Source organism: Syngnathus floridae, chromosome 2 (assembly GCF_059516105.1).
Source record: "Syngnathus floridae isolate MCC-2025c chromosome 2, RoL_Sflo_1.0, whole genome shotgun sequence".
Classification (NCBI taxonomy): Eukaryota; Metazoa; Chordata; class Actinopteri; order Syngnathiformes; family Syngnathidae; genus Syngnathus; species Syngnathus floridae.
Genome location: NC_142414.1, coordinates 12,731,746 through 12,744,926, shown reverse-complemented (window position 1 = coordinate 12,744,926; position 13,181 = coordinate 12,731,746). Strand labels below are relative to the sequence as shown.

Below are 13,181 nucleotides of genomic sequence, written 5' to 3'. Positions count from 1 at the left end.
TCGCCCCACGGCTGTCCTTTCGCTTTTATGACTGACTTCCCTCTGAGTTAAAATGCTAACTTATGTTTTCTTTTTTTTTTTGTGTCACTGTCATTCTTTCCAGGGTTCACCGAGTACCCAGAGGAGCTTCAGGGTTTTCTTGTGCGCACACATATGATCAAGGGCTCCCGGGGCTTTGGCTTCAACATTGTTGGAGGCAGTAAGCCAAGAGAGTTCCTTCAGGTCTATAGTGTGACTTCGAGCGGACCCTCGGCTCTCAAGACAGGTGACTGTGCACTCAGCAGCCACGTCATTAGTGCAGAACTGCAGTGCATCGCACCGAAAATTGAAAGGTGAACGTTGGTGTGATGCGTTGCAAGTCTACACTACCACAGCCGCGATTCAGCGCTACCTCGATTTGTTGTTCCTTGCAGAGATGGCAAGTAAAGAGCGACATTAATTATATTTACCCAAGTAGATGTTTTGATAAATTATATACTTTTAATACATTTATTAGAGTAATTGAGTTACTGATTCATTTCACATGCATTTTTTATTGGACAATGCATGTGCAATCAATTTTCCTAACACATAACTAAAATATGCTTTTTTTTTTGCCTTTGCTGCTCCACCTGTCCTTATTTTTATCAGTTTCATTACATCTAGAAATATTCTTCTGCTGCAGTATAGTAAATGTATCGTAGAACTACTTTGTCAAATCGACCACATGTTCACCTCACATCTGACATTTTCATTTTCACTACAAGGTAAACAACACAAGTCAAAACAAAATGTCAGCCCAACGACAGTTCAAGCCTAAAAAAATCGCAAGCACCACTGTAATAAGAACGCACTGAGTGAAATTGGATCATTTCCCATGGCACCACAGATGATCTTCTCAAAGGAAATTTCAAAGTGTGAAACTTGGTATAACAGCAGACTGCGCATCGTAAGGACCTGAAATATTGCAAAGCCCTTTCAACATTTTCTCTCTTCTATTCAACCTCTTAAGGATTAGACTGAAAATTGCTGATCTTCTGCAGCAAGTGTATACCGTAATCAGTGGTTAATCCCACCGCACTAATCTGGCGATCATATCAGCATTTGACTCACCGACGCATGTAAACACGCTGGCACCGAAATGTCGGAACAACTTGCGATTGACACTGAAGGGAAGCAGAGTGCAGACTGCCTGTAGGGACCGATTGAGTCGATATCTGTTAATAGGCTGCGTTTGAGGATTAGTCGCTTGAATTGTCCACACCCACACAATATACCAAAGGGTGGCGGCCTATTTAGCGGTGATGCACCACGAGACCTCTGCAAAGTCAATTTCCTTCTCCTGGACTCATGGGGGGAAATTGTTTCTAAGTGGAGTTGTCACCAAATTATTCGACAAATGCAAATTCTCTAAAAGCTTCATGTCATCATCTAGTCGTTGTTTCAATGTGTGTTTTTGTGCTTTGGTAGCGGACATTCTGGTGTACGTCAATGACGTTTACGTGTTGGGAGTGTCTCACAAAAAGGTGGTGGAGATGTTAAAATCCGTCCCTGTGGGCCACGGTGTGGATATCGCCGTCAGAAGAGGATACCCCATGTTATACAACCCCGACGGGTGCCCCAAAGAGTGCTTGCTGGACAGCAACGACCCCCTCCTACTACCCACCACTACGCAGCCTGAGCCTCTTCACCATCTACCTCGGCGCCATACGCCCACTCCCCAGAGCCGCCACTTAAACGGCGATTACGTGGAGCCCGGCGTGTTTCTCGACGCCAACAGAAATGCCGCTTCCTTTGCCGGAAGACAGTCGTCACTGAGACGTTCTAGTTTGAGCAACGCCGCCTCACCGCCCCTGACACGCCCGCCTCGTTCCCTTAGAACGCTAGCCCGACTGCAGTCACTTGACCCCACCCTGGCCAGTCAGAGTGATAGTGAAGTTGTATCTGCTATTGGGTCACACAGGTAAGATACAGCCAACAACAGACCCCCCCCCCCCCCCCCCCCAAAAAAAAGAATTTTAATAGCAAAGCAAGAATGGGTGAGGGTTAACTGTAATATTCAATCTTTTTTCTCGTCAGGGCATCAATGATCCGTAATCACAACAACAACTCGCTGTCAACCCCCCAGCATCCTTTACGTTTCGGCACATCCATCAAGTCATCGGAGAGCGACCTATCCACTTGCACGCTGCCCGTGTCTCGCCTGCAATTGCCTCTGTCACCCAAGAGGCCGTCGTCATCCCCGGGCGGCCCCCGCAGCGCTCACGCCCACCTCTTCAGGCCGCAGCCCTCACACCTTCGACCTCTTCTGACGCCAGAAAGCCCCCGCCGCGGCTTTAACGGTTTCCATGGCAGCGCAACATCCGGTCTCGGCAAGATGGCAAATGCGGGTTTCAGCAAAGGCGAGTTGGTGCCAGTGGTGTTGGCGCAGACTGAAGCGGACAGAGGCCTGGGGTTCAGCATGATGGCCAGCGGGCCAGGGGGTGAGATGACGGTCGTCAGGAGAGTCTGGGACAGGAAGCAATGCAACACTCTGCAGCCAGGGGATGCTATTGTCAAAATTAATGGAGCTGATGTGCAGAGTCTCAGCCTTGCTCAGGTAGGAAACGCTTGACCACATTGAATCAACAACTGATTTGAATGAAGGATTAATGCAATCAATGCTTTTCAATCAAAACATGATCACTATCCTGGGTATTTGTTTTGACCTTTCAAAATTTTCCATTCTTGTACTTTTTTCACCCAAAAATCCTTCTGTGAAATTCATTCACAGTGAGACATTTGACAAAAAAATTGTAGTCATTCCCATACCTAATTGAAAATATACCACATATCAAATCATTTTGGAAAGTATTTATAAGTTCATTTTCTACATGAACTAATTCAAAGTTCAGTTCACAACTTTTAAAATGAACTAGTTCAGTTCCTAGTTCATAATTGAAAATTTATCAACTGACTTCATTGTTCCAAAAATAAAAAATAAAAAAAAATAAAAAAGGTTGCTGCGAGCTGTTACCCTCCGTCATATTACATCATATTTTTCACATACAGGTACAAACGGTTCTTCAGGAGCACACCAAACAGGGAGAAGTCACTCTGTTGGTGTACAGAGGAGGTAAAAAAAACTTTAAACATTTGTTTTTTTGGTTGCTTATTTCTTACTGTTTTCTCTCTTTCCTTGTCATCAGGCATCTATCAATCCGCCATCTCCCCCAGCTCCGTTCGGCGACTCCCCCCTCCTCTGCTCCGTCCGCCTCCCCCGCCCGGTGGCTCAGACCACTCGACCATCCTCACCGATGCCTTACCTGTACCTCGCACGTCATTCGGCACGCCGCCATCCACGTTTTCGACAGGTTCCTCGTTGATCCAGAGCACCAGCTTCTTGGAGTCCATTCCGGTCACTTTGACCATGGAGCCCAAGGACTGGATCAGTACAGGTCTGGAGGATGACGATGGCAGAGTCATAGAACCCGATTCAGGCCTGGAAATGCGAGAAGACGAGAGGGCCCGACACCTGAGAGGTTTTGATGTGGAGCTGAGGAGAAAACCAGGAGAGGGTTTTGGCTTTGTCATCGCCTCTCAGGATCTAGAAAACATCAAAGGTTAGTCACAACTTCAGACAATCACAATTTTATTGAACATGTTCGAAATTTCTGTGCACTCACAAGCATTTGCCGCTCAATGAGACATTTTACAGAACCACAGACATTCACAGTAACGCTTACAACAGTGTGGAACGTGTGGATGCTGACCCCATGTGGAGAAAAATGCACCTCGCCTGCACCTCAACTATAGTTCATAATATATTAATTGTTGGTAATGCAGTGTGAGTGAAGCTTTAAAATTTATGTTAATAATACAATCAATATTAGTTTACTAACAACTAGAAAAAACAAGAAACAAAGTTTTTCTATCTGATGAAAGAAGAATTTCATCTTTCTTTTGGTTGGTTCATTGCTTAAGTTGTCAAAGAACGCAGACAGCACACAGGTATGACTTGATAGAGATTTGTAAGAAAAAAAATTAATTAAACAAATTATCTTTACACTGATTACTGGAAAATATACTAAATAAAATTTTAAAAAAGTGTAAAAATAAAATTAAAAAAAGAATAAAATAAATAGAATAAAACTCCTATTTGTATCACCTAACATTTTCAGATGCTTAGACAAAATGACAGTTCAACAACAGCATTTATGTGCGCTTCCACCTGACAGGACAGTTTATGTCCCAAGTGTGAGGGGTCTCATCCTGTCTTGATTGTTGAGTGTAAAGCGCATCCTTATGATGTATGGCCCAGTCAGAACATCCTTTGTCTTCAATTGGCTGCCCTCTGTTCCAACGTGGTGCACTTCAATTTGCTTTACGGGCCAAGCCAACCTGCGCGATTAAAACATCTTTTCATAGCCAGATTGATGTTGCGGTGGCACCTGTCTCCAGTCTGCTCTATCTTCATTGCATACTTGCGCTCCCTCATTTATCTCCTGTCATGTCCCAGAATGAAGTCGTCGTCCCTGTCGCTCAATGTAACCTTCTCCTTCACTCTTCCTTACTTGTTCACGCTCCCTCCCTCACCACTCCGCCTCCCTCACGACTCCTATACTCTGCAGTAAAAATGTCCGGTCTGGTTTTTCCAAAGATTAAAACCCAGCCTCCCTCCCTCCCTCTCTGTCTCCCACCCACCCACCAACTGCTCTCTCCGTCACTGGCTGCTTAAGAGAATTGCTCCTGTGGCACTGAGGGAACATCCTGCATTTGAGCTCCTGGTTACATCTGAACGTCAGCGTCTTGGAGAACAGCATGACACGGAACTGAGGACTTTTCTTGGTTGATCATTGAAACCGCTACTCTCCCAAGAGCCATGCTGGAGAGACTACAGTCCGCTTTTAGGACTGTGAAGGAGACGAAACGTAATGATTTGCTCTGTTTTCTTCTCCTTTCTTGATTTTGGTTCGCTGCAGTGTTTTGTCCTTTTATTCAGTTGTGTGCATCGGCTTTGAATTATTGAGCCTGAAGTTTTTGCTCAGCCAGACGTGTTGACTGTGTGCCATGTGAGAGTTGCATCCACATGCTCGTACGGCCGTGACGTAATTTAGAAACTAAATTACATGTTATTTTGGTGTTTTGGCAAGGAAAAGGATAGTTAAGACAGAAACTAGAGATTTTCTCTTATTCTACAATGAAAAGGGATATGTTTAATTGAAATACAAACATTGTCATTGAGAGTATATTTTCCCAGAAAAGGAAAAATACTCAAAATACCAAAGAAGCTGCAGTGTTGTTTTGGTTTTGTGATTTTTGTTATTTTTTTCCTAGTTGGTTTGTCCCAAACTAAAATGTGATGCACTCTTTCAATAACCAACAGGGCACTGTCAAATGCATGTTTAGTAATACATCCGACAGATGCTACTTGCTCAGGATAAACAGGAACCTGTCCTCTCAGACATGTGAGCAGGCTGCACGAGATGATCCGGGTTGCGTAGAGTGGCTTTTTCATGATGGCGGAAGGTGGAGTGGAGGGGGGAAGCTGGTGCTGGTGCTGATGCTGGGCAGTGGTTGTTCTCCTCATTGCAGCACGTTCTTACTGTGCTGGCTGCGGTGAGATGACTCTGGACAGGACAACACGGAATGCCGGAGGGAAGAACAATTTGATAGGAAGGGAGGCCATTTGGGCGCATCTGTGTGGTGGTGTGTGTGTGCGTGCGTGTGTTTGGCTCAACACATTTGCGTCTGTGTGTTGAGTGAGTCACTGTGCTTGCACGTGAGTCGGGGCTTGTGCATGGGTTTGGAACGTGTTCTCTGGCAGAGGTTAATGTTCCGCTGCTGCTGTATTATACGCAATAAGAAGACTATTTGCAAAGCTTTGACCTGATTGCCATTTCCGCTCGGGCCACCCAGATTATCAGACCAAAATGAACATGTCACATGGCCTCTGAATCAAGACAAATGAAGGGACCAGTACAAAATGAACACTTTTTCTGCTTTTGCTGGTACAGTTGAATAAAATAAACATTTTCATTTCAGTTTATAAACTACTGACAACATAAATGGTTGATTTGCAATATAAGCGGTGTTTGATGCCACTTCCAGATTACTCTAAAACAAAACAAAATCAACAGATTTACCGCTTCTTTGTATTCAAAGCCTGACACCTCAAGTCTGCTAGTTTAATGGTAACATTTAATGTAGAAAGTCATAGACAGGCTAATAATTAGCATCTATGCGCCAGTGATATAACGCTTAAGCAGTGCATTTATGAAGACAAAAGGTGCATCAACACAGACATATTAACTACTCACAGTTCCGGTAATATATTCTTTATCCACTGCAAAGAATGACTAAAAATGTTCAAAATACAAATAATGGTCTTGTGGGATTTTATTTTGGGGGGGGGTTCTTAATGTTTTCCATAGCTATGACTTAAACATGAAGTGAAGGCAATTTAGATTTGTGGCATTGCCTTTCAATTGTCTATTTTTATCCATTGTGTGAGGAAGTCTTCGTGCCTCAGCTGGATGAATAGTTCATGCTGCTGTGTAGGTTAAACAGGGACGCGGCTGAGAAGAGCTGAGTGGGGCCAGCTGTTGCCAACAGAAGGGACTATTGTAGAGAAGTGCATTTATAACCAGGGTGGGAAATGTTACTCAAGAACAAAAATCAGAAGGCTTTTGTGAAATCCACCAATGTGCTCACTGTTATTATGAGGTGCAATTCATTGCAACTCCTTCTGGTATGTGCAACATGGCCAACAGGGGGCAGTATACATACAAGTATGGTAATAGAATGAATAAAATGCATGTCCGCTATCTGAGTTTCTAGTTCATGTATGCATGAGCACAAATATTGGCGTAAATATGTGTCAAGAAATATCACTTCTCTCGAATTTATTTTGTTTCAATTCCTTTCTTCCCTGTGCAGCCGCATCTCTTCTGCCACACCGTTTTGTGACAGTGCGCCGAGGAAGCCCAGCAGCCAAGAGCGGTCAAATCCGGCCTGGGGATCGACTGGAGGCCGTAGAAGGACGCTCGGTGGTGACGCTGCCTCACCGCGAGCTGGCGCAGATCCTTCGCCGAGCAGGGAACACGTTACGCCTCACTGTCGTGCCCCGGCCAAATGCCTGTAAGACAAACGTCCCATTTGCCTCGCCGTTCCCAAATGTATTTGTCCAAATGCAATGCAAACACATAATAGAAAATACCATAGAGCTCAGCTCTAAATAAAATAAAATACCACAGCTCTGACGTCAGCAATATTATCTTTTCCAGACTCAACCAACCTTTCAGAATCAACTGAGTATGACCTCGGACACAGAAACAGGAAGGGTCAGAAGTCACGCCCCAAACGTGATTCCAGGTATTACAGCGTTAACTTGGATCGCGGCCCCTCAGGATTTGGCTTCAGCCTCCGAGGGGGCAGCGAGTACAACATGGGCCTCTACGTCCTGGGACTGATGGAAGGAGGGCCTGCCTCGCGCAGTCAGAAGATCCAGGTGACTGCTTGATTCTCATAGTGTGTATGCAGGGTCTCTCAAATGCAGGGGTCACCAACATGGCTGACCCCAAAGACCACATGAGCACAACCTTGCCTGCAAGCTGAATCCTCATGGTATTTGGGAGTTCCCAAAACCCAGAGGATCCATCTTGTTATGAGCCCGCTGATTTTCGTCGAGGCGAACCACTGGTGGTGGGGACCAATCACAAAGCTATAGTGTGTTTGTAATTAATTCTGTTCTTGCAAAATCACCCACAGTTTCCGATTTGAAAGAACAGTTAGAGGCGCTTTGTTAATTTTTAGCTGGTAGACATACCAGTGATGATATTATCATCTGTGGTAGCTGTGCCAGTGATGGCAAGAGCCATGGGAGGGAGCGCTGCGCCGCTGTGAGAGTGATCACAGCCAACTCCAATAATTGGCCAATTATAGCAGCATTTTTCATCTCCTTCAAATGTGTTGTGCTCGTCATGTTGTGAAGGTGAGTGTCAACAGTTGTTTATTCAGACAGTTTTGATCCACGTGCAGGTGAGTGACCAGCTTGTGGAGATCAACGGAGACAGCACGGCGGGGATGACTCACAGTCAGGCGGTGGAGCAAATCCGCAAAGGAGGCCATCGCATCCACTTGGTCCTCAAGAGAGGAAACGGATATGTGCCCGACTATGGTGAGAAGCGATAACGTTCTGTACATTTGAGTGAAAAAGTCTGGCATGAGGATAGGAGGTCTTCAAAAGGGCTTCTTCTTCTACTTTGTATGAATGCTTACTAGAATCCTGTCTAACTCTTGTCTTTTGGCCACACTTTCCTTCCTGTAACGCATCCATACTCATATTTCTCCTTGGTTTTACATGTTCTCTTCTGCTTTCTCCTGTCTTTCCTCCTCATTCTGCCCATTCTTTTTTCTCAGTGGAGCTCTCCAGTTTGTCTCTTTGTATGACCAACTCCAAATTAGGCGAGCCTTGCTTCTATGTGGTTGGACGGACAGAGAATACGCGGTTGGTAATGGTTCCTGTTAGTTCTCCCATTTTCTGTCTCTCTACATTCTTGCACTCGGCCGCCGTTGCATGTGTCCTCGCATACGGTTGTGTTTGGAATAATAGAAGTGAAACATAGCATGAGTACAGCTCCTTACAACTTCCTCAAATGTGAACTCTGCGTAATATATACTGAATTAAAAAAGACTACCCAGAGCTCTCAATAACATCATTACTGTCTACTCTAAACTTATAAAATATTCCTAACTCCAGAGTAATAGCATGCATATCTCAAACACTCCGTCCACGTGACCTCAACCCTGGATTATAATGTACCTGTGGTACCTTGACACAGTTGCATACAGATCTCAAGCGTGATAAAACTCACTTTGATATCAAACTGCACGACACGCTTCTCAAACATGTTTGTTTACCTCTCACCCCTCCCTCCAGGCCATGAGCACAGAATCACCTCCCCCTCCCGCCTGCGGCACCCCAAGGAGCAGGGTATGGCTGCAGTAAACCCCAGCAGGCAGAGGGGGCGCAGCTCCAAGCAAAAAAGAAGAAGCAAGTCTTTGGACGGACGAGAGAAAGGGACAAGAAGGCGTAGAAGGCGGGGAACGGGAAGTCGCTCACCGTTGCGGAGCCCCGACTCACAACCCAGGAAAGGGGAGGGCTCTAGGGGAAGGGCATCTCGGAGTTTACCCAGAGAAGCCCTGCCAACGAACGACAGTCATGTGAGGAGGGTGAAGAGAGCAGAGAGAGAGAGGAGTAGAGAGAGGAAGGAGAAGAAACAGGAAGTTGCTCCTTTGGAGGACGATCTGGAAGACGAGGACTTAGAGGGAGTACGTGTGCTGCCAATTCCGAGTCCTAACGAAAAGCTTCCTAGGCCCAAATGGGAGAGCGAGGAGGAGCCTGATGAAATGGGGGAAATCGCCGCAGGCTACCGTCACATCAAGCACCTCCAGGGCTCCGTGGACCATGATAATGACGATGATCAGGGTGAAGAAAATCTTCAGAGGTTTGCGGAAGATGAGCTTTCAAGTGATGCACAGGAGGAAGAATTATCAAGTGACACAAGGACATATTCCATCTCTCAAAGGAAGCCCTTCTCCTTCCTCACTTCCGCACTTTCCTTAAATCAGCTGAGGGACGATGAGTCCGAATCCGGAGGTAGCCAATCAGACGACACCATGTCCGCCGCCAGCATCTTCGGCCAAACGCTCGACCTGCTGCCTGGCCCTTGGCTGGCTCCCAGTCGGCAGAGGGTGGCCCGGGTTGTCACGGAGGACGGGCTGTCGTCGAGGCCCAAGGGCCAACAAGCAGAGCGGAGTGACGATGCCACTTGAATGCAATTTTGTTGATTCGGCAACACTCACCTGGTACCATGGCAATTCACAAACTTCAACGTTACTCACAAAAAGTTTGCCGCATCACAAAAACATTTCACCTTATCTGCAGTAATTTGTGATGACCATTCCACAGTTGACAGAAGGTGAAATGAAGTTCACTTCTCCTTCATCTTCTACTTGATCCTGAACTTTTTGTGAGTAGTCGGGTGTCGTTTTAATTGGTCATGTGCATGGAAAAATATTATGGTACCAGTTACACAGAAAACACACGGAGAACTTCTTCAGCAGCTTCTCTTATGGCAGCCATGCTTGAAAAGTAATAGCAAAGCAAAAAGAATAATTCTCAGACCAGTTCAATTAAATTTGATCATTCCCTGTGGCACATCTGATGATACTAACATGCCGTAATCACCGCTCTTTTCCGTCTTGTCAGTCTAATTTTCTTATCTTGGATTTTTTTTTAATATATGGAAAACATAGTTCTGCAGTCTAATCATATGAATAGAAGAATATTTGCACAATTGATCATTTCAGTGTGGCAACGTACTTCTCAGGTAGTGGGACCGTATCTGTGCTTGTTTGGCAAGTTATTCTTCCCTGGCAATTTAGTCCTCTCTCTTTCCCCATCTGTCTGGCGCCATTATCCCCCATGAATGGAAACTGATGAGGACCAATTGAATTGTTTTTCTACTGGAACTTGTTCTGGATTCTTATCCCAAAATTTGTGGTTGTATTCTTCGTGCCTTTTTACAGCTGATTCTTGGCTAATATTTCATGTTGTAAATGCCCATTATAGGTATTTTCTTGTTTCTCTGGGTCACTCTTCCCTTTATTCTGTTGCACTTTTGTCTTAAAATTTGTTCCAGGGTAATACAGTAGAGCAGATATTTTTTGTAACTTAAATTAAAACAGATACAATGAATATGCATAAAATACACATACAGGTTGAACTTTTTCATTCATGTGCTAAAAAAATCTAGACATCATCAAAATTGGAAGGCAACAATCTGTGCCATAGTTCTGCCCAATGTGACTAAATGTTCTCAAATGTGCTTCAATAAAATATAAATACACATACTTTTTATATTAAAATTGTTTCTCGTACTTTGAGATTTCTGTTTTCAACTGAATTGTTTTGCAACAATGAAAAGACATTTTTTTATTTGAATTTAAAAAATATCTGAATGGGACTTATATGCACCACGGTTGACTGCTTCTCACTTCCATCCTTTCTGTAAAGTATCTGCTCCTTTAAAAAGTCTGCATTAGTCTTCATTTATACCTCATGACGACTCCAAGCAATAAAAATGCAATTATCCGCCCTCCCTTTCCATCTAGTCTGCCCACGCTCCAATGTATAGTTCACAATAATTGTGATGACGCAAATCTCCTTTCTAAAGCCGCTTTTCCTCAAGGTGTGGCATTCTCCACTCAAAATATATTCTGTAAATATGTACATGTCCGTAATTATTCATCTCTACTGTATATATCACGCAACAGCTGTCCATTTATACTGCCACTTGCGTGATGTAAATTACACGAAAGAGCTTTTGTGAAGGACCGAATAGATTTTTGATCGTGCCAGCACGCCTGGCTCATGAATGTTTTCTTCTATGCGACTTGAGTGTGAATTAGGATGCTCACTTTTTTTTTTCTCAAAGTTAGTGAGAAATGCCTAAAGTATGCAGCAGGTAGGCGGGTTTCAATATTTATGCCCATGCTATTACGTTACCACGTTTCCTTGGTAACAAACTCCGTCATCCCGACCATTGTCTAACTGTGAATCATAAATTGGAATTAATGGGGTCCTTGTAAATCGCTCAACAGCTCATTATCCATGGTGTTGTATTCAATATTACAATGTGTTTTTTCATTGTGTTACAGCAATTGAAATGACATTATGAAGAGGAACTTTGAGATGGTATTTTTCTATAGATTACCTTTTTTTTTTTTTTCAATTACTCAGGTTATCAGATACTTAAGCCATTCGGAAGGGAAAGTTACACATTTTCATAAAACAGACTGTTATTATCGTGCTGGAAAAATCCTCTTCATGCGTTCTTGGATTTATTTCCAAAATTGATGAAATACCGGAAGAATGACACCGCCAAATCCCTGATCAGTGTCGATTCAATTTCACTTTTTTTTTTATTTATTATTTTTAGTTCCCAAAGCAGATGGGAAGATCTGAAGCAGATCTGAAGTGTAAACACGTTGTAATAAAAGTGAAAATAAAGTGCTGAACTAATATCATGTCGTTTATTAGTTTATTTTAGGAACCATGCTTGGACAGCAGGTGGCAGCAACAATACAGCCGAATCGCTCTACTGCAGTCGTTCTCATCTCACGTTTTTTCTTTCGTTTTGTTAAAAAATATATTGTGCAAAACATACTTTGTCTGTTATAATTTTAAACATAACACTGGTCGACATTTTTTTCTTTTTTTTTTCTCAATCAGAGATGCAAATGAACCTTTCTAGATTAATTTATTTTTTGCACTGATTCAGATTCTGTCTTAGTTTTTTTCCTCCAGCATATGCTGTTTTCATAATGATGCTATAATAACAATAACATAATAGTAATATATTTGGAAGGGCTGTTCAATACCACTTTTTTTCCCCAAATAACCAAAACAACGATATTGCTAATACTTTTCATACATAAAATTTCCACAATAGCAATGACAGATCATTTGAAAGAAAGGCCTATATCCAGCATTTTTCCTTAACACTGCATGAACTGAATGAAAAAGCTTTATTATATTCTCTTTGGAGAGAAAGTTTGAATGTTAACTTGAGAATCATCCCCAGAAGCTGAGCTGATAAAAATTTGAGAGCACATCTATCATAAAATACAATCCAGATCTAGATTCTCCGTGTAAATTATTGAACCTGCTTTGGACCACAGCAGGGATTTTACATTTCCCACAGGCCCACGCTAATATTATCTCACCTGTGTGAGCATAACAGAGACACAAGAGGGTCCACACACAGTAGGAGCACTTAAGGAATGCAGCTAAAAATAATTCACTGTGAGGCCCGCTGGTCTTCTTTTTGTCTTTTTTTGGATATGTCTCCCTAATCTTATAAGACACTCCTCCTAGTTAATATACAGCATAGTGTACCATAATTCATTTCCGGTGACGGTTCTCTTTTGCAACAAGATTTTCTCTCTAGTCCAGACACTTAGTGTTAATTGACCGACAAGTTGATGATGCAAAGTTGGATGTTCTCCGGTCTAACGTGGCTTGGAAGATAAGCCCTTCACCTTTTTTGTCAATTGCTCTGCTAAATGACCAAAAAGGGTTACAAATGATGGAAAAGTTCCATTGACGAGGATAACGCAACAATGAGCAGTTTTATTTTGAAAAGGTGAAGTATTGG

General features: G+C 43.3%; 1 protein-coding gene across 6 annotated transcripts in view; it reads left to right on the top strand.

The window, feature by feature from the left end:
• Positions 1-12,046, top strand: part of magixb (MAGI family member, X-linked b) — a 37,930-nt gene extending 25,884 nt beyond the window's left edge. For 3 of the 6 annotated variants that reach the window (XM_088369358.1, XM_088369355.1, XM_088369356.1), the window contains exons 8-16: positions 104-265; positions 1,450-1,942; positions 2,059-2,578; positions 3,031-3,094; positions 3,168-3,581; positions 6,898-7,098; positions 7,245-7,468; positions 7,999-8,137; positions 8,900-12,046. In XM_088369358.1, coding sequence (XP_088225484.1) covers positions 104-265; positions 1,450-1,942; positions 2,059-2,578; positions 3,031-3,094; positions 3,168-3,581; positions 6,898-7,098; positions 7,245-7,468; positions 7,999-8,137; positions 8,900-9,795 — 3,113 coding nt within the window. In that variant the 3' untranslated portion in view covers positions 9,796-12,046. Of the gene's footprint in view, positions 1-103; positions 266-1,449; positions 1,943-2,058; positions 2,579-3,030; positions 3,095-3,167; positions 3,582-6,897; positions 7,099-7,244; positions 7,469-7,998; positions 8,138-8,379; positions 8,484-8,899 lie in introns of all 6 variants that reach the window. The other 3 variants (XM_088369357.1, XM_088369359.1, XM_088369360.1) reach the window with 3 other exon arrangements.
• The last annotated feature ends 1,135 nt before the right edge of the window (positions 12,047-13,181 follow it).